Source organism: Podarcis tiliguerta, assembly GCF_965153285.1.
Source record: "Podarcis tiliguerta genome assembly, chromosome: 12".
Lineage (NCBI taxonomy): Eukaryota > Metazoa > Chordata > Lepidosauria > Squamata > Lacertidae > Podarcis > Podarcis tiliguerta.
In genome coordinates this window covers 9355661-9376773 of record NC_139545.1, presented here as the reverse complement: position 1 = coordinate 9376773, position 21113 = coordinate 9355661, and the positions used below count along the sequence as shown (strand labels likewise).

Genomic DNA, 21113 nt, shown 5'->3' with positions numbered 1-21113 from the left:
TGATTCTATAAACCTTGTAATGAGCCCATTGACAAAAAGAGGTTTCATGTGGTTTTCTATTGGAGGTGTCTGTTTTGCGGAAATCATGTCTGACAACTGTTTTTGTAAAAACTCACTACAAGCTGACTTAATGGTTAATACACTTTGTTTCTGGAGCCTGCGAGAGCAGTGACAAATGTCTCCAGCCAGGGCTTCCCTGTGAGTCACCTCTCCAGGAGCTGCCCTCCTGGGTGATAGCTTTTTCCCAAAGGGGCCATGTGTCAGATACTTAGTTGATAATGCATATGTTTCATTATCTGGGAGGCTTCTCATGCTGCTATGTATTGGGTGTATATCTATGTATCTATCTACAGTGGTACCTCAGTACTTAATTCGTTCCGGAGGTCCGTTCTTAACCTGAAACTGTTCTTAACCTGAAGCACCACTTTAGCTAATGGGGCCTCCAGCTGCTGCCGCGCCACCGGAGCACGATTTCTGTTCTCATCCTGAAGCAAAGTTCTTAACCTGAAGCACGATTTCTGGGTTAGCGGAGTTTGTAACCTGAAGCGTATGTAACCTGAAGCATATGTAACCCGAGGTACCACTGTATATATCTATATCTATATCTATGTCTATATCTATATCTATATATCAATGTTTCCAACCTTTTTTTGGCCATGCTCCACCTAAGCATCTCTAAAATCCTGATGCTGCCCCCCGACATATAATTCTTAGTATTCAAAAAGTGAACTCCTATTCACTTGGAGGAAGCCTAAAAGGCCAATAACTTGGTCTAACTCATTCTTGAATTGCCCCCCTTAAAAATCAAATTGCCCCCTGTGGGGTGTGTGCCCCACGTTGGGAACCACGAATCTATATAGATATATCACAAATATGCTTAGGGCATGCTATTGGGAATGGCGAATATCTGTAAAGATACTTACTTTTCTCCTTTGAAATGTATGAATAGTGGTCAATAAATTATCGTCCTACTTAAATACTTTAAAGCAAGGGTTGGCAAGGTTTACCTTGCCTGGCCGGTTCAGTCCAGTGGAGATCCTTTTGTGGGCCGGAGCGCACGGCCACGATTTCCTGCATCTGCACGATTTCCAGTGTCTGAGCATGCACAGACGCAATTTCCGGCACCACGGAAGCGAGTCCTCACGTCACGCTGTGCCAGTTTAGTGCAGCGTGCAGGGACTTGCTGAGCGGGTGGCTTGGTATGGGGGCGGCTTGTTGGCCAGTTAAACGACCCCCGTGGGCTGCTTGTGGCCCATGGGTCTTAGGTTGCCTACTCCTGCTTTAAAGGAATATACCACAAGTTTTGTACATCCCCTTTTCTCAGCTGATATGTTGTGGTACAGATACTTTGGTATCTGTAAGTTTGGAAGATGGACCCAGAAGAGTATTCAGAAAGGTTTTATTATGATTAATATCAATAATGTAACTTTGAAATGATAGTTTTTATTAAAATAGAGGAAATTCTGCCCAAGCATTCATTATTTTCACTATTTGGCCTGTATGAGATGCAGCTGATTATTTATAATGTGCATCAATAATGTGGCTGGTTCATTTTCAGTAGTATTGATATCACTTGACATTTGTAGAACAATTTCCTGACTGGATTAATGAATCATAAATTAGAGTCTGCTTAATAATTTGGATTCTATGAAATTAGAACACAGGTTTTTTAAAGCAGCTATTGGGGACAATGTTGGGAGCAGGCTAGAAGATTGAAGCAATGGTTATTTATTTACTGTGTTTGATTAAAAAGCAACAAGCCCCTTTTGTAATTTTCTACATCAGATCCAGCTATTTAGTTATGATTGCAAATATTTTTAATTTTGTCATTTGAACCAGTGTTTAAAGGGCTCTAGTTTTCTAACTGTTGAAAATTGGAAGATTGAGTACTGCACATCTTGAGCTCAACCCACCACCAGTTATGAAATGAAATAAAAAATAAGCTACATTTTAATGCTGCGTTAATTCACTCTAATTCATAAATCTTTCTCCCACCAAACAGATGATTGGTAGCATGAATTAGTTTTCCCTCTTGAAGTGGGAGAAGCAAGCGGATCTCCACAAACATAGCAGTGGGGCATGGATATAGCCTTTGATTGTGCTTGGAAATCTTCTAACTAGCAGCACAGGAGAGGGAAGAAATGTCTGGACTGTGTCAAGCAGAGGCAAAAGCAGACTTCCAAGAATGTAGCAGTGAGCACACTTCCTGCTGCTATGCTTGCAGATTGCTATTGTGTTCATAGATCTGTCCTCTTCCAACAGAATGGGAATGCAGAGGAGTGCAGCTCCAGGGCGTTTTTCAGAGCAGGAGCAGTCCCATCTTCTGTAACCACGAAACTGGGCCTGAATTTTCTGTTTTCTTCCTCCCTCCCTTTTCTTTTTGTGTCCCGTCTTTCAGAGTGTAAGCCTGATGGCTGTCTTATCCATGACCTTTATAAACCTCCCCAGGAGTCTTTTTTTAAGCTGAAGAGCAGGATAAAAATTCGTTACATAAATAAAATAAAACTATTTGCCTTAGCACCAGGTTAATGGACAGAGCCTCCTGCCTCTCACAACTCAGTGAGGAGATCCTGAGGCTTTCAAGTTTGGTTGTGACAGATTAGCAAGGAGGAAGCCAGAGAATGGGGAGATAGTCTGGCAAAGGGTAGAGAGTTTTTCTTTTCTTAGACTGGGTTCCTACTTCATACTGGTAACACTTCTTTACAAGAAATATATTTTGTTAAATGTCAAGTTGAACCTACGTGGTCTGAAGTAAGAATCACTAAGTAAGCACAACTGGAAGTCGCCCATAGCCAACTGTGCATAGAATCTCAGTCATGCTGATCTTCATAAATTAGGCATGTACCATTATGTACAGTATATGCACTGCTGACACTTTTTATTCTCCTGCTACAGGCTGTCCTGATGAGCACCAAACTTCAAATTTCCCCTCAGCTCCATTGCTTTCTTCTCCCTGTTCAGCAGATAATAGGAAAGAAGAAAGGGGATACCTGATTTGCCCTCCATTGTGGGTGGGAAGAGCATGGAAGGAACCCATTAATGCAGCAGTAAACACCCAGCCTGTAAGGCACTTGCCAATTTCCAGATCAGTGTCCTCTTCATATGCAACCCTAGCCAGTGGAAGATTTCTCCAATCCCACGCAGCCAGAATCCTGCACACTCACTCAGGTTGTGAGATTACGGGAAGAGCTGAGAAATTGCTGCTTCAAAGAATATGTGAATAAGCTGTGTGACGATGTGAAGACATAATATGCTGTCTAGTGCTTTGAATAGCAGTTTACGTCTATCAACGTACATGTACCTTGGAAAGCCGAGTAGTGAAAAAGTGTGATAATAAAAGGCTAAGTACTTTGGCACAGCACAGGTCTCAATTCTACTTTGGTTGCACAGAACATTTTCTAAAAACAGTTGCATAATTTGATGAAGTTTCTTTATTAAATTAGTAGAAGATAGGTAATTCTTGCAGGTTACTCCTTTGCAACATTATTTGTGTGAGAGGCCTGTAAGTAACCTTGACAGAGTTAGGCGCAGAATTAAAATCTAGTGGAACAAGAACTATAGAAAGGTATGACTTGGAATGAAAATTCCAAGGCTACCTTAATGGTTTGCAGTGGGAAAAGAGCATGTGGGTGTTTCCTGAACACCATTAGCTTATCTGCAGCGCTTACTGATTGCAAATGCGTGGTAATTTATTTAGTTTTCCAGCATCTACCAGCTGGGTAGAAAGCCACTGCCAGCAGTTCTTCTACTGGGGAATAACCTACAGATAGCCCCAAAATGGGCATTTTAGGGTAGCACTGGGGCTCCAACAGCTTCAGATCTACGGGATCCTTTGGATCTTCAGCCAAAAGATGAAAACAACACTAAAGTCTATATGCTTAAACATAGCAATAATCTTTTGTGTAAAGGTCTCGAGTACAAAATGCCTCCCCCCCCCCCCAAAAGAAGACAAATGCTGAAGCTACTGAGTCAGTTGAATTCTATGCATGTCTACTTGCAGGGGTAGACCTTGGTAATATAGTGCCCTGTGTGAGAGCATGACTCTCCCCAACCCTCATGGTGCCTTCCCAAAGCTGGTTAAGGGAGGGAAGGAGCCTGAGGTTCCCTATTCTTGATGCATGTGATGATCAACTTATCTGCACAGGAAGTCTCTGCATGTGTGCACCACAGCTACCAGACGGAAGCTACCAGAATCCAGTCTGTGGGAAGGAGAAGTGGATTTCAGATGACATCCCAAATGTTTGTTGGTATCTGGATGAAGGTTCCGCTGAGCCATTTCCATAATGGCGCTGGATAAGCTCTGCACCTCTAGCTAATAAAAGTTAATAGAATTAATAATTGGAAGCAAATTAAAAAGTAACTTGGACGGGCAACAGTAGCATCTGTGCTTAGAATGTGTGAAAGATCCACGAAAAGCTTCATTTAAATGGTTCTCCACAGAAGGAAGGTTAGCACATATATATTCAGTTTCATAATAGTGCTTGGATATTTATGCATTTATACTTTGGATACCTGCATTTCTAGAAGAAAATTTTGGGATCGCTCATAAGGGAATGGTGCTACAAAAACTGAGATAGTACCACAGATTAATTGCTCCACTGCATGGGTGTGATGGCCTGGGAATCTGATTCAGAAGCTGAATCTGAGGAGTCCCAGCCTGCACAGGAGTCCCCGCCTCCAGGGCCGGCCGGGCCGGGGCAGGGGCTTGAATCTGAAGGGCCTGCACCTGTGCCTGGGTCCTCAGGAGCAGACACCAGATGTATCCACTCTGGCTCGGGAGGTGATTGAGGACCCACTGCCTGCAGGCGCGCCTCTCCCAGCCCTGTCAGGGAAGGTGAAGCTGGCCCTGGGTCCAGTAACCCTCCAGCCTCTCCTGAGCTGCAGAGGCTCAGGGCAGAGAGGCGGAGGGAACTAAGTGCTCTCAGGAGGAGTGCTCGCCTTAAGGCCAGGAGAAGCGGGTCCCCTGCGGGCCGGGACTGCCCCTGGCCTCAGAGGAGATAAAGGTCAGTCAGCCCAGTCCCAGGTTGAGGGAGCAACGAAGTTGGAAACCTGTTTCTGCCATCACCCAGACCTGTTTTCCCCCCTTGGTGGACAGTCTCCAGACCCTCGGCCCAGGACCGGACTTTGACCATGCCTCACGGTAACTCCCCCCCCAGGACCAGCACAATGGGATTGTAATCTCTTGGCCTAATAGAATTGGCAATGGTTTTCAAGGGAGAAACCTTGATTTGCCTTAGTCAATTGTTTCTTATTAAGCATTACTCTTGCAAAAAAAATGCTTTGGTTCTTAATGCCTGTCATTGGCAATTCCGTACTGATCATGGCATCCAGTGGAGTCCAAGAAGAGAGAACTCAGTCCCTGTTTACCATAACAGTTGATGAAGACTCGTCCCCTTTGCACCCTCTGTGTGTGTATGTAGGCATAGAGCATTTGGCAGAATGGCAGGCCTCTTCCCACCTTCCAAATCTCCACCCAGCACTTCCCCGATGCCTGATGTAAGTTACTTTTCCTCCAGAGCAAAAGTAACTTGTATCTAGACATACATTATTATTTATTCTCCATTAAATTTTGCAGACATTTATTGATTACATTTGCAGATGTCTCCTACATAACTAATACCAGGGTAGTTTGCAGACAATATAGAATATACAAAGGATTAAAACAGAACAATGACAAGACAGAAATCAAGCCATAGCCTATTAAAACCACAACAGCCCACAGACTATCTAAAGCATCACTGATACAAAGACAACCAATACTAAATGCCCATCAGAATTAATAGTCAAACTCTCATACCATTACCATTACAGTATGTAAAGCAGGTCACCTTCCTACCTTCAGTATTTTGAGTTTCTCTTTCTCTGAGGACTCTGAACTTCTCAGGACCCAGAACCTAAGAACTAGGACAGTGGTGGCGAACCTTTTCAAGACTGAGTGCCCAAACCGCAGCCCAAAACCCCTTTATTTATTGCAAAGTGCCAACACAACGTGCCCAAAGTTGTTGAGCTTTTTTTGGTTGGGGGGGTTCCCCAGGGTTGTTGTTTGGGGGAGACTTCTCGTAGGTGCAGCCACCGTTTGCTGCGTCCCCACCAGTGAAGCTGAAGGCCAGCCCCAGCTAGGGACCACGCTCCAAGAATGCTGCCCAAAGTTCTACCATGTGGGCCAGCTGGGCTTTTGAGGTATCTCGCTTCCCAGGAGGAGGCCCCGGACCCTGTATAGGCGCCGCTGTTTCGCTGCGGTGGCAAGACGTGGCTCAGGCAAGGGGCTGGGTGGTGCTCCGGTGGGGCCCCGGAACTTGGATGGGAGCCACGTCTTTGCAGCGCCCCGAAAGACAGGTTGTGCTCCAGGCAGGTTCCTAGGCATGGCACAGCCCCACTCTCTGGCTTGCTGCCTCTCAGTAAAGATGGTGCACAGCAATCAATGGCGCTTCCTGACTTGGCACGGCAGCTGGGGCTGGGGCCGCCGGGAGCCGGCTGCGCGCAGCCTACTTGGGGAGCTACCCCAAGAGCGCCCGGCTGGTGGAGGAGCGGCCGCGCCGGCGGGAAACAGTGGCGGAGGGGGCAGGGCTCTTCTTTGGCAGTGGCTGCCTCCACCCAGATTTGTCAATAGTGCGTGTGCCACCAGAGAGGGCTCTGCGTGCCCACCCTGGCACATGTGCACATGTGCCATAGGTTCACCACCACTGAACTAGGATAATCAGTTTCCTTGGGCAAAGAACTCCTGGCTAACTACCTTGTAGTGGAATTCTATACATGCCTTCTCAGAAGTAAGCCTCACTGGGGTTAGTGGGGCTAAGTGAATTGAATTGAATTGGCCCTATATTGATATGAATGGGATTGTGTTGTTAATAGTCTCTATATCATCACAGAAGTGTTCACTTGTTTAGAAACTCTTGACACCCCCCAGCACCTCTGCATAACTAAGCTGTTAGCATTTCCTGAGTTTCCTTCCTCTAAGCAGATGTTCAGAATAAGAAACGACAGAAGGTACCTAAAAAGCACAGAGCCTTCTGGAAAATAAACTGCAATTAAGAAGCAGCTTTACCATTTGTTTTGTTTTATGTTACTTGCTTGCGGCACTAAAAGGTAGAAGTGTGCAAATCAGTTGCTGTGCTGGTAGAACTCACCTATGCTTGCACCCAGCTTTTTAAACAGCAGTGGTTTGCTTTCATATTAACTGGCAGTAAAGCCACTGGTGACTTTATGTGAGGCAATATTATTGTCACAGTCACCCCAATTCTCAATAGTGAGATTTCACAGGTTCCAGTGCATACCCAGAGTTCAATTTCCTAGGAATGAATGGCAATGGAGACTGTGGTGTCTTTAGAATATGTGGTTTTATTTACACATATATACAACCTAAGCATTTTCTATTGTCACATTCCAAAGCACTTTAGATTCAACCAAAGGCTTACACATGCCAATTAAATTGGTTTTTTTTATTGAACATCAGCCCATCCCCTCTGTGCTGCATAGCAAACTTATTTTGAAACTTTAGGAAGACTTAAAAAACAAAACAAAAAACACACATTTGCTATGCAGATTTTGATTTGAGAAATTAAAGTGTAAAGTACCTTTGGGCAAGAAACTAGCACAATGTGATTATTTGCATCCTGGTCTACATCTTTTATTTATGTATTTATTTACTTCTTCACCCTTCAAATCATTTCCCGCAGCGACTTTTAATGCACTTCAGAGCGGAATTTACAGCAGTATTGATGGTAACTCTCATTATCCTGCCTTCTTAACTATGTCATTTATATAACTTTGTACTTCTATAAGTTGGTGTAATTTATAAAGTCAAAAAGGCCTGCATATGGTGATGGTCACATATGCTCCAACTGTCCCTGTTAGGCTACAGATCATTCTATCCCATTATTGTCTACACTAACTGTAAGGTAAAGGTACCCCTGCCCATATGGGCCAGTCGTGTCCGACTCTGGGGTTGCGTGCCCATCTTGCTTAAGAGGCCGGGGGCCAGCGCTGTCCGAAGACACTTCCGGATCACGTGGCTAGCGTGACAAGCTGCATCTGGCGAGCCAGCACAGCACACGGAAACACCGTTTACCTTCCCGCTAGTAAGCGGTCCCTATTTATCTACTTGCTTACCCGGGGGTGCTTTCGAACTGCTAGGTTGGCAGGTGCTGGGACCGAGCAACGGGAGCGCACCCTGCCGCGGGGATTCGAACCGCCGACCTGACGATCGGCAAGTCCTAGGCACTGAGGTTTTACCCACAGCGCCACCCGCGTCCCAACTAACTGTAGAGAATATTTTAAGGTGTTGAGACCATGGCAATCTTGACATGTTTAAAGATACCGTTTGCTTTATAAATGTTAGCCAATCTTTGTTTGGGGAAGGGAGAGAAGTATTGTTGTTGTTTATTATTTTTTTTTTTTAAAAAAACAATCCTACACATTAAAAAAGTCACCAACTGGCAGTGGCTCTGCAGAGAATATCGCCAGCCCTACCTACAGATGCTGTGAATTAAACCTAGCCAACTACATCAGCGTAACTCCACTTGTTAATAAAAGGTGGCGATAGTATTGCAGCAGCTTATACAAAGCAGAGTGGGACAGGTCTATGCAGCACAATGATAAGAGGTTTGCTGTGTCACTGAGCACCAACTATACTTAGCTGTTACTTTACCTTCACAATATGGTCTGCCACCATCACCTCTGCAAGAATAATGATTTGGTAGAGCAAGGTCTTTTTGGTTGTGGCTCTGACCTTGTGAAATGTACTTCCTAATGAAGCTCATGATTGCCTTTCCTGGAATAATTTGGAAAGGCATTCTAGATGAGCAACCACTTCTGAACGTTTTATGGAGGAGTTCTGCTGCAATCCTGTTCTCATTTACTTGGGAGTGAGTTTCATGGTATTCGATGGGTCTTACTACTGGGTAGACATTGTTAAGCTTGCAGCCTTAATCTATTTTATTCCTTCTTGTTAATTCAGTACATTTCCAGTATTACTAAATGTGTGAGCTGCTTTCAATGCAGAGAGAAGGCAGGGGTGATTTTTTAAAAAGAGGTCATTATCACCACAACTGACCATTTAAATGTTGCTATTTTCCTGCATTCATTTTAAGTTCTGCATAATGCCCATTCTTTGTATGGTGATTTCTTTGGTGAGGATGACCACCGGTACCTGTCTTCTAGCCTTGCTTGCATGATGTATAATGTAACTTTCTTGGCATTTCTTGGATGACCTAATTTGTTCGGAGGCTGACCAAGCAGGAAAGCTGGGTTTTTACCTTATTCAGTTCTTATCATGTGCCTGTTAATCCCTTTCTGCAGTTCATTTTTTGTTTTGTTTTGTAACAAGCCCAGCACTGAGTTTTGAAAGGAAAAATAGTATTGTATACACTGTCATAATTCAGTGAAAAGTATTAGTCATTAATCCAGGCTTTATATGCTAGTTACTTTGTCTTGCTCAAGTGGTGTTTTGTGTAAGGGGTCAAAATGGAAAACTATCCTATATGTTTAGTGGTTTTGCTGTTGGATTTTCAGCATCTAACAATGTATATCATTTAGCCCCCAAAACTGCTGAAACCTATCCTGCAATGTATTTTCGTTTGTTTCTGTGTCAAGTCACATCTTCAGCCATAAATTGCCAAAGGCCAGGTGAGATCTGAGCTGAAAGGCAGCTGAATGTAAACTGAAATGTCCACTCTTGCATTTGATTGTAGAAGAAATCTCTAAGGCAATTGATGAAAAAGCTTAGCTGAGAATTCCCATAGAACATTTCCACCTCCCCTCAACATTAAGTCATTAGGGTTGCTCATATGTGAGTAGCAGTATAGAATCTGAGAGTGATCTCAAACTTTGATTCCTTGGTAATGTATCTTAGGAGGAAAAGGGTGTCTGCCCATGGTTCCCAAATTGCACCTAGCCCCCCTTCTCTCACTCTGCACTAATGGCAGTGGGGCGGCTAATAGAGAGGCGTAAAATTGTATTTCTCAAACAGTTAACACAAGATAATCCAGTTTGAAACACCAGCGCAGAAAATACATCTAATCATTCACAGCAGAGATGACTATTCCATTAAATACATCACCCTGAGAACTAGTTTGGCATTGCTCAAACCATATGATTAATGTACAGATGTTATTTTCCTTAATTACTCTACAACCAGCTTTGTCTTAGAAGTAGAATATAAACTTTCCAATAAGGATAGTATTAGAGGCCAGAATGTAGCACTCAGAAGAAGTAGATGGTTCTATTCTGGAGAGTGGAGTTGATTTCAAAAAGAAAACACTGGTTTTAGCAGGTATCTTTGCCTGGACTAACATTAATATCAGCTTGGCATATCCAAGCCCCTACAGAATGCATTTTGAACATTAGTGTTAGCATAGCGGGTATCTGTGCTGCATGCCATATACCCTAGTTGATAGGTTTCTAAAGAGCCGTTTGTGGATTAGCTATATACCTCACCAATATTTCTGGATCAAATACCATAAACCTAGAGATGTCCACCCAAAAGTTGGGGACAGGTTTAAGTCACCCTACCCTCCTTCTCTACAGTTCTTATCAGTAGTAGAACTGTGATAAACACTGCAGAAGCCTGCAGCCACTGGGCATAATAGTGACCATTATAGGATCACCTACTTCTGAACTATTTGATTAAGCATTTATCAGGAAGGTATAGAATGGTTGCACCAAACAAATACTGTAATAACTTGGCTTCTTGGAAATCAGTTCTGTGATGAACCCTGGGATTGTAAATCTTGCAGAGGCTCTGATTAAAAATAAGTTACTTGACTTCTGTGCATCAAGAAGAAACTGAATATTTTTATTCTCTTTTCTGGAGGCTGCATTAAAGTTTATCTCTCTCGGTACTGAGCCATATGGAATCTGTAAGGCTTGGCACCTGCCCAGCCAATTTGCTGGTATATTGCACTCAGACTATCAGAGTAGCTCTAGAGATCTCTGTTCCTTTCTATTTGCAAGAAACATGCCAAACCCGAAAGCTATATTTGACAGTGGTTGCTCTCATGTTTCCCCTTCATTTATTTTCGGTTTTAAAGGATGCTTTAATCATTACTCAAATCATGAGATTCACATAATGTCTGTACATTACATAATAAATGCTTTTAGTCTACCACATCACTTCAAATGTTAAACCACTGCTGCAGGACAATTTTATGCTATGAAATGATATAAAAATTCTTGTGTGGCACATCCACTGTGACTCACTATTGTACCAATGCAAATTATTGGACAAACCCGAACAATTATTGTCCCACCAAATTCACTTATTAATATTTATAGAAATACTTATATAATGCTGCTGGTGGTACTAAGTGTGGCAGCAACAAAACCTGGCTGCAACAGAGGGTGGGTTCTTATCAAATTTTGCACAAGTTGGAAACCCAGGAAAGTTTTGAAAAGCAGTCTTCCCCATTTGCAATATTGGCTGCATTCGCCCAGAGCATTCAGCCTGATTAGTTTGCAGAAGCTTTGTTGGGAGATTATACGATGTCCACTGTCTACTGAGCATTCATTCTGATTTGTTTCTGAGGGGAGGTTGTACAACATCATGTCAAGCAATTGTTATTCCATACTTCCTAGTGCATTCCCAATCACTTTCCTTAATGCAAATAGTCTGATTTGTTATTTTGGAAATAATAATAATAGTTGTTGTTAAACTTATTACAGCAGTCTACTTCCCTAGTGTGCTCCTTGTGGGTAACATGCTGGTGACTAAGACCCCTGCAGCCACCAATATTGTACCCTCTGCTCATTAGCTGAAATTCTTCAGCCCAAGCCTGGATCTACCCAAATCTGCCCAATTTGGTTCAGAAGTAAGGCTTTATCTGAATATGGTACACAACCCTATTAGATTACTGTCAAATTTGATTAAAATCAGCACAGTTTTGAAGAGTTCAGCCCACAATCTTGATTCAAAATGGCATCCAGTGCTATCTCAATCTTTCTCTATCTTTGGAAATTGGCTTATCGATGCCAAATTGGGTGACAATATCTTCAGAGATGTCCAAATCATTAGAGTTTGGAACTGTTCGGTTCGTCATCTTGATTCAAAGTGGTCTCCAACCATTGCCACGTTTCCAAATGTAGACGAAAAATGGCTGCTCCACCTCTGGAACCCTTGTGACAGATTGGATGGCAATATTGTGAAAGGCATTTGGATATCTACATATGGGGAGGCAGATGGGTGGAAATATGGACCAACAGACAAACCCCTTTCCAAAACAGAGTAGATCATGCATTCAGCATACAAAGGGAGAGGCCTAAGGGCTATCATACACCATTATTTCCTAACAATATCCTCTACTTCTATGGAAAAGCACCAGCCAAAGGAAACAGGAAAAAATGATGGGCAAAGGAACCTTTTGCATATTGAATTCTTCATAGCCCTATCTATCATTGAACAAAGAGATCCTCAAATCAATATTTCAAACCATAACTAGAAGTAAGGAGCAAAGAAAAGGGAGCAAAGGAGAAAGAGGGAAAGGATACAAAGAGGAGGAAGAAATCAAAATTCTATAACTTTAATCCACTAAGGCCACTTAGCACAAATTAACTTCCCATGTGAACTGCACTCCTTCCATGGACCATGTAACATTTGAGCAGCACACTTGGCTCCGTACATGATGACTGAAAAATCTTTTAACAGAATGAGAGCCACAGTCTTGTGTGAGTTTGAGGCTAGTCTGTAGCCCAGGCATATTGTTGGAAGCCACACTTGGACCATGAGATATTTTAGCTATGGGCATTCAAATAAAACTATAAATCTAAATAAATAGTTGTACTTGATTCCATACTAGATGCTCATGATAAATACCAACATTTTCTAGCAAATGAAGTTGCTGAAGATGTGCGGCTTTATTACTTTTTTGAAACTTCTTATTGTATGATAGCAATTTCATTTTCAGCTTTGTATGCTGCCCCACTGCCAGAGGGTTCCACAAGGCAACGGAAAGCAAACACCAGTTTTGACAGTAAATCATAACGAAATGTTGAGGCTCAAGGGAAAATGCATTAAGAGCTATTTGCTTTTAAAATTGTACATCTAATGGGGCATTTTAAACCAGTTTCTGCCTCATATAAGAAATAGCCCAAAGATTAGATATATTTATTTTCTCATGCATTTTGTCAGACTGTGTACTCTGTGCATGCATACAGTGCCAGCAAATACTACTATTAGGTTCTGTGTGTTAAGGTGAATTGAACCACCCTGTATTTTGCTTATTCCTAACTCTGGGTTCAAGCCCCACTTTGGGGAAACAATTCCTGCATTGCAGAGGGTTGAACTAGATGATCCTAGTGGTCCTAGACCTCATAGGCTATATGATTAGTTTTAATTCTTACTAGTTGCAAACCCTTTTAAATTTAGGCTATTGTTAGTGTGTCGCTCACGAAGTCTGTGTTTATTGATTCCATGTTACATCTTTTAATAAGTATGGTATTTCCCTTTTGATAGGATAAAATTACTTTTGATTTATCTTGGTTATCACCCTTGAGGTGCCACATTCTGGAGGTTCAAGGTCAAAAGATCTGAAATTGGGTGTCAGGGTTGCATGTGTGAATTACCCACTTTATGAGAGCAGGAAATATTTCTCCTGGGAAAGCATTCAATCATGCAATTTCCCATCTCCCTTTGAAGTGGAGTCATCCAGGCACAGTTTTAACACCTCATCTGTTGTTTATGTGAACTAGACTTCAGTGTGAATTAATCTCACATGCCATCTCAACATGCAATAAATTACATTAATTTTTGCCCCTGTTGATTTTAAAGGTGAGCTTAATTTAGCAATGTGAAATTAAAAAGCAAACTTTGATCAGTTCATGAAACCAGATGAGACAAATATAAAATCAATATTCTTGGGGGGGGGGGTGCATATTTGTGCAGTCTTTTTAAAACTGAGTAGTGGCAATCACAGTGCGTAATTTGAAATGTTTGTCCAATTTGCATAACTTACCACTTTCCTTGATGCATCTGTTATTCTTTGAACTTTAACAAATATCCCCTCTGTTCTGCTGATTAAATAATAAATCTGGGGAGTTTTAGAAGTAGAGGAAATAAATATTTTATCATTTCAAATGTTGAAGACTTATCTTCTGTTTTATTCCTACAATTCCAACTCGGCACTGTCTAGGGATGTTTTCTAGAAAGTGAGTTTCCACTGTTCATTATTCATTAGAATGCAAGTTGTGTTCCTCTGTTAGAATAAATCCAAATTATGAACAGTGACATAATGTAACCGTAAAACAGCATTGTTATTTCCTTACATTTATTTCCCACCTTTCTTCAGTAGGGAGACCCAAGCACCATACATGTGATTCCATGGCAGTCATCCGAGCACTGGACAGAACTACTTAACTTCTGTTCAGGTGGTAGCTTCTCACTCAGGTGCCTTCAGACTATATTACCTGGGACCATGAATTCTATTGCTGCTATGCTCAATGCATTACCAATGCCAGATTTCCTTCCATGTTTTTCTTAGTGCAATTAGTGCCAGAGACAGATGCAAATAACTTCCGGCTTTTATATTCTCAAAGGGTGCATTGTGTTTTTTTCTCAATTAGCTGGCAACGGAATTAGAACATGGGTTCCTCAGAGTATTTAATACACTGAATTAACAACTAGCAGTGCCCTTGCCAGTTGCCACGATATTTCTGTAAAGCCTACTCACAGATAAGTTCTATTCAGTAAACGTTTCTGGCATGTTTAATTAAAGTGTATTTCTCTTAGTCTATTTATCCTTAAAGTTTTTTTTTATAGTTTTTTTAAGTGTAGTGCTTTCAGAATCAGCCGATTCCAAAATCCATATTGGAGCAATACTTTCATTAAGCCAACCAAAATGACACAAAATAATGTGCAAGCTTTTGAGTTATTCAGAACTCTTCATGGGGCTAGATGGTAACCAAAGCAGTGGTAAGGTGGGAGCTGGCTGGACTCTACATCTTGTAAAAGACTTAAGTAGGAATGTGGAAGGAGTTAGCAGACATTCAAATGAGACCATGTAGGCGTTATGCAGCTTCCAGACTACACCAAATCTGCTTGGGAAGAAGAAACAAAAAAGTGGCTGATTCCCCATGTCTGGAAATACCAGCCGCAGCTGTTACCCTGGTTTGTATCCTTAGGCAAAAGACACAGGTTCCTTGGGGGGGGGGGTGGAGGCTTGCTTAAGTCATGTGGTCTAAGCTTGGAGCATTCATCTTAGACCTCCTTACTGGTAAGGTTCACATGGGTAGAACAAAGGCTTGATAATCCATCCACCCAAGGTGTGTGAGAGAGAGACATAACTGTGCTGGGCACACCAACTTACTCTATGGTCTTAACCCCTTCATGCATTAATTAGAACTTAGCATGTTGGTTATAATGCGGATGGTTTATCTCATATCGATTTGTTATCACCTCCTGTTTTATGGTCTTGTTATGCATTTAAATGTGTTTGTATCCTGGTCTGGGATCTGGCAAACAGTAGATAGACAGACAGATAGCATTCCACTAGAAACTTTTAGGTAAAGATTTGGCAGGATAGCAGGTAGCATTCTCAGACTAGCTCTCTCTAGTTGTTTGTTGACCTAATGCAGCAAATGGTTGAAATGTTCTGAGAAGGAAAGAGCAGAGGTGTTAACAGATTCTGAGGCTATGAAGATGAAATCAATAATGTCATCAAGGTCATTAAAAAAGAGTGGCTGGGGAAACCCAGCCAGATGGGCGGGGTATAAATAATAAGTTATGATGATGATGATGATTACTACTACTACTACTGCTACTACATTAGACAGACCAGTTGCTACTTTGTCCCCTCACTGCATTACTTTTCTCAGGGCTTCAGGATGCTTGCTTTGGCAGAGAAGACAGTCCTTTGTTAATCAGCAAGGAGGAAAGTGACTGCCATGTGTAACACAGACTGATAGTGTGGTTTATTAGGCTAGTACTGTGGGAAATATAAAATACAAGTTTTGGAAATTATAAAAGCAGGGGCGACTCAAATGGAATGAAGGACACCACTCAACAGGTTCTAGTGAGCATTAAACAGAAGAGCAATAATATATGACATTATATAAACATTACATAAACTGGCATTAAACCTTTATAACTTCTTTAGAGAATGTAGTTAGGCTGTTTAAAGTTTAATGGCTCACTGCTCCTAGGCTTCTGGAATCTTCAAAGCACATTGCAGTAGACCTCATTTATCCCTCCTCAAGGCATGGGGTGGGGGAGTATTGACTAAAAATAACTATACCTCACAGATTTGTGATTCTAAAACAACATTCCAGTATAGTTTTTAAGAGTCTTTCATTAAATCTAATCCAGGAATGAGGGAGCAATTCAGTTCTGTTTACATTTTAATGCAAAAAAACCTAGCTCACACTTCCCCAAGCAAGAAGTGAAGTGAAACACAGTTGTCCTTCAAAATTCACACTTCTCCAAATTTTTTGCAATTCAGTACTCCAACCAAATAATGTGTAGAAAAACGAGTATATTGGGGAAAAGTGTGCACAGAAAGGCGTATGTTAGTGAAAATAGCATTCCAAGATGCATTGTACATGTGTGTGTGTGTGCATGCGCGCTATGCAAAAATCATGTTGCGGGAAAAGCCACAAATGCTTGCCTCGACTCCTGCAGCCCCTGTTAACTCTGTCGGCTCTGCCCTCCCTTGCCTTGTGCATGGGGCAGAAAATCACAAGAGCAGGCGATGGCAAAAATCACAATGCAGTAAAAACCTTGAAGGCAGCCTCTTTTCAATGCCTCCTTATTTCAGACATTGTGATATATCAGTATATCAGTGATGTTTAGCTGGTGATATACCATGACAATGAAAACCTGATATTGCCCACCTACACACAAAGCATGTGGGATGGGTGGGAGGTGCCACAGGGTGTGTGTGTTTTTTAAGAGATCATCAGCACCAGCTGCCAATTTGAAAATGGATCTCAGAGGAAATGGGAAGGCAACAGTGCTATCTAATCATATAGAGTAGTTCTCTTTGCACATGCTCTGGGTGCCATTTTCAGATGGCCAGCGGACAGTCTGTTGCCTAGATGGGTAAGCCAACAAGCTTGGGTTGATGAATACTTGGACTAGAACATTCAGGTGAGACAACAACAACAAGCCTGCGACAGGAAGGGTGATCCTGCCCTTGGATGGATGGCAGTGCAGCGCAGGAGTGTAGGGCTGCCAAGCAAGCAAAGGAGCAGGCATGGCATTGGCAGGGTAGAGAACCTGGGAATGGCCACCAGGGCAGCATGAACTGGAGAGCCCCCCCCCCATGAAAGCTTGCCCCAGGGTCCCTCAAACCTGCAGTACTCGCAGGGCTGTCTTAACCGTAGGCGCCAGGGGTGCCGGGTGCCAGGCTCTCAGGGGTGCCAGGCCAAGAGTCCAGGGCCCGAGAGTTAGAGTCTGGGGAAGAGACCGCCCATCGGTCAGAGCACCGCGTCAGTCTCTTCTGCTACAGGCGGCTCTGCGCCGTGAGTTCAGGGGTGAGTGAGTGAGCAAGCAAGGCGCTGAGGTGGCCGGCTAGCTCCGACCTCCTGCGCGCCTGGGATTGGCATAGGGCCATGGAGAGGCCCACCCAGCGCACGCTGCTTACATCATGAGGTGCCCGGCTTCGCTTAGTTGCCAACGCTGATGCCTCAGGCTGGTTTGTTGCGCTGGGCTCCTTATGTTTCCTGTTTTCTTTTCCTGAGCAGAAATAAGCGTGGTGTCAGCTCTTTAAAAAAAGGTTGACAACTCTGGGCAACCTGGGGGAGCGTCGGGCGGATCTTTGCACCCCGGCAGTACATATGCTTAACATGGACCTGAGTACCCATTCCATATCCTCTGATGAAAATAGGGACATCCTAAGGAAAAGTGGGACTTTCCAGGATCAAATCAGAAATCAGGATAGCTTCTGTTAATCTTAGGAAATAGGGACACTTGGAGGGTCTGTCCCTGTGCTATTGAAGACAGGTCCGATTGCTGAATGGAAACGGCATTATTTTGATTCTCTCTCTTTCGTTTCTTTCTTCTGGGGTTCCAGTGAAATGAAGCAGAAGCTCGATGAAGAGGGTAACAAGTGCAGCATTCTCTCCAAGCAGCAGAGGTTTAACGAGCGCTGCTGCATGCGTTGCTGCTCCCCTTTTACGTTTCTCATCAATACCAAGCGGCAGTGCCAGGATTGCAAATACAACATCTGCAAGAACTGCAGCTCCTATCAAAGGAAGGAGAAAGGTTGGCTCTGCAGTGTTTGCCAGCAAGCTAGGTGAGTGCATTTTGTGATACTAATAAATAACAGGGTTGATGCCGCCTTCTGACCTTTTTTATTTTTTATTTTAAATTGCAAGCCGTTGGCACAGATGAGACAAAGAGAGACTAAAATTTTACTCCATTAAAACAACATTTTGCTGTGTGACTTGTTAGTCCATTGCTTCTCTGGAGAGTCCTACTCATTCTTCTATTAATCTTGCTTCAATCATGAAACATATGGCTCATTTCTTTTCTTTTTACCAAGCTTTGTTTTCAAGTTGCTTTGACCAAATGTCAAATCAGCATAACAGGGTTTTAGAGAGACATATGAAACCTCTGTATTGGCAACTGTGATAAAATAAAATTTAAAAAATTCCTTCCAGTAGCACCTTAGAGACCAACTAAGTTTGTTATTGATATGAGCTTTCGTGTGCATGCACACTTCTTCATGCAAAGTCCCATGCAAGTTCTACAAAGTGTGATGCCCTGTGTGCATAACGAACAGGTAGCATTATTTGAATACCTGAAGGAACTGCCTTGACCCATGCTAGCCTGCCTTTGCCATAAGATCTTTGGGAAAGGCCATGTTCCAACTGCCCTCTTTAGCAGATGTTCACTATAGGACTGCATCCGCAATCCGAATCACCACGATTTCACTCTGCCATTCTGGGAACTGGAAGCAGCAAACCACAAGGGTTTGGTGTGTGAAGCAAGTTCATGGTTTGTTTCTCTCCAAGCAAACCATGCTCTGAAGCCAAACTTTGCTATTGGCTTCCTGATCATGGTTTAAGCGAATCAAACCATAAGTATTGTGATTCGCTTCTCCTGGCTCCAGGGTGAAGTGAAACAGGAGCAGTTCAGCAGTGTGTGATAGTATAGTGCTTGTTCACAGTAAAATGTGGTTTTCTGGCTTGCTGTGACATGTGAACTGGGCTTTTACTTTAACAAAGGAAAGAAGCTTTTCACTGTTGCTGCCGCAATTTTGGAATTCTCTCCCTAAGGAAACATGCCTGATACCAACATTACAAGTTTTTTTTAGTACCAATTGAAATCCTTCCTGTTTGCCCAGACATTTTAAACTGTAGATTTTTAAAGGGAAATGGTATTATTTCCTGCTCCTGCTTTTAGTTTTGGGGTTTTGGGGGGTTAGTTTTTTTGTTTGTTTATTTTTGTTTTTTTTGGTCTTCTTGTATTTTGTTAAGTATATTTGTTGGTTTTAAATTAGACTTCTGTGTGAATTTTACCTGTTCTTTCATATGCCACCCTGAAATATTTTGATGAAGGGCATTTAAGAAATACTTTAAATAGATTCAGAAGAATACAATAATGCTATTTCCTCTTTTAGCAGCTTCCCAGTGTCATTCTAAAGCATCCCCACAGTCGTACGAATACTTGGAGATAGGAGACCTGTGCTCTGTTAATAGTCACATCTTCCATCATTCCATTCTGACTTGACCTATCCCTTTTTAAGAGCTGATTCTCACAGTCATTTAAAGCATTATTTCTGTGATGTGCTATGATTGAAGGGAGCCATGAGCGGGTCATTCTGCCATGGCATGCACAGAACACTGTATGTCTATTATCCCTGCAGCACCCCTAACATTGTGGTTGAAGGGTAGTGGTCTCCCTAAGGATGGGGGAAGAGAGAAAAATACAATTAAATATAACTGCATCATTGTGCTTATTGATTTTGGTTATCCAAGCTAATCTTCAGTGCTAACTCAAATCAGCAGAGGCATTGGTGAGGTGAGACTGTCACTGGTGCCTTGTTTCTCTTTGGAACGTAGGACTGAGCCACACCATTGGAAATAGTAGAGAGCGCTAAGGAGCTCAGGCCCATATTAAACTCCTACATTTGTGTGGCTGAAAGATATATTTTTTCAGTTTTAGCGAAAGATGTAATTTGGGTTTATATGTTGATTTCAATTTTTTTTAAAAACCAGATTGCATGCAACTAGAAGCAAACATTCCCTGATGTTTCAAAAACTTTGATGTATTTCTTGCTTTATTTGTCATGACAATGCATCCACATTCCCTTAAAATGCATGGATTCAATGGGAGGTGCTGGAACTTTGACTGGAAGTCAAGCTTACCTTACTCTCTCGCACGGGATCCCTTCCTTTTATCCATGGTTGTGTAGAGAGAATGGCTGATATTTCTCAGTGGGGTGAACCATGGCATGGTTAAAGTTACATTTTCTTTTGTAAGTGCTTTAAAAGCAGGGATGCAGCACGTGACAGCAACCACTTCAGGTGCTGTTGGTGGGGAAATGGTCTCTCAGTGGTACAGGAAGACTTTTAAAAGCGTTTGACCCTTGCATTTGGGTGCTGCACTGGGCTGAAATGTTCTGTGGTTGGAAAGGGAGGCAGCCTCACCTACTCAAAAGATGACATGCTGTCACTGGTGCAGAGGACTGACTCTTTGCACAGCTGGCACTCAGCATAAAAATGGGTCTTAAAACACGAACTACCAGCCTCGGGCAAAACACTATTCAGTATACCTTCTCACAGCTCCAAGTGCGTTGTCATATGCAGGCATAAGTTTTTGTACAGTTGAGTCAAGATTTTTCCATGAAGGATCAACTCTTTGTTATTTTGTGATTTAAAAACAGTTAATTTTTATCTGTTTACTCAAGACAACATAAATAGAACAAGATAATTTAAATTTCATGAATAAATTCAAGTAATTGTTCCCCTTACTGAATGTTCCATTGCTTCTGACATTTTAGCTGCTTCTTATTACACACAAATCAGAAGGAACCAAGTACTTTAAATACCGGGTACACTGTTCTTCACACACTGGGCAGAATCTTGGGTAGATGCTTTCTCAGCTCCATCACTTTTGTTATTTATTAATGCCTTTCTTGATTTGTTTTGCTTGTTCTTTTATACACTTCTCTCAATGTTGGCTT

The 21113-nt window shown here is 42.3% G+C and overlaps 1 protein-coding gene across 5 annotated transcripts in view; it reads left to right on the top strand.

Moving 5' to 3' along the window:
- The window catches only part of MYRIP (myosin VIIA and Rab interacting protein), a 143746-nt gene that overhangs the window by 47678 nt on the left and 74955 nt on the right, over window positions 1-21113 (top strand). For all 5 annotated transcript variants that reach the window (XM_083406941.1, XM_083406944.1, XM_083406943.1 and 2 more), the window contains one exon: window positions 17997-18218. In XM_083406941.1, the coding sequence (XP_083263067.1) occupies window positions 17997-18218 (222 nt within the window). The remainder of the gene's footprint in view (window positions 1-17996; window positions 18219-21113) is intronic.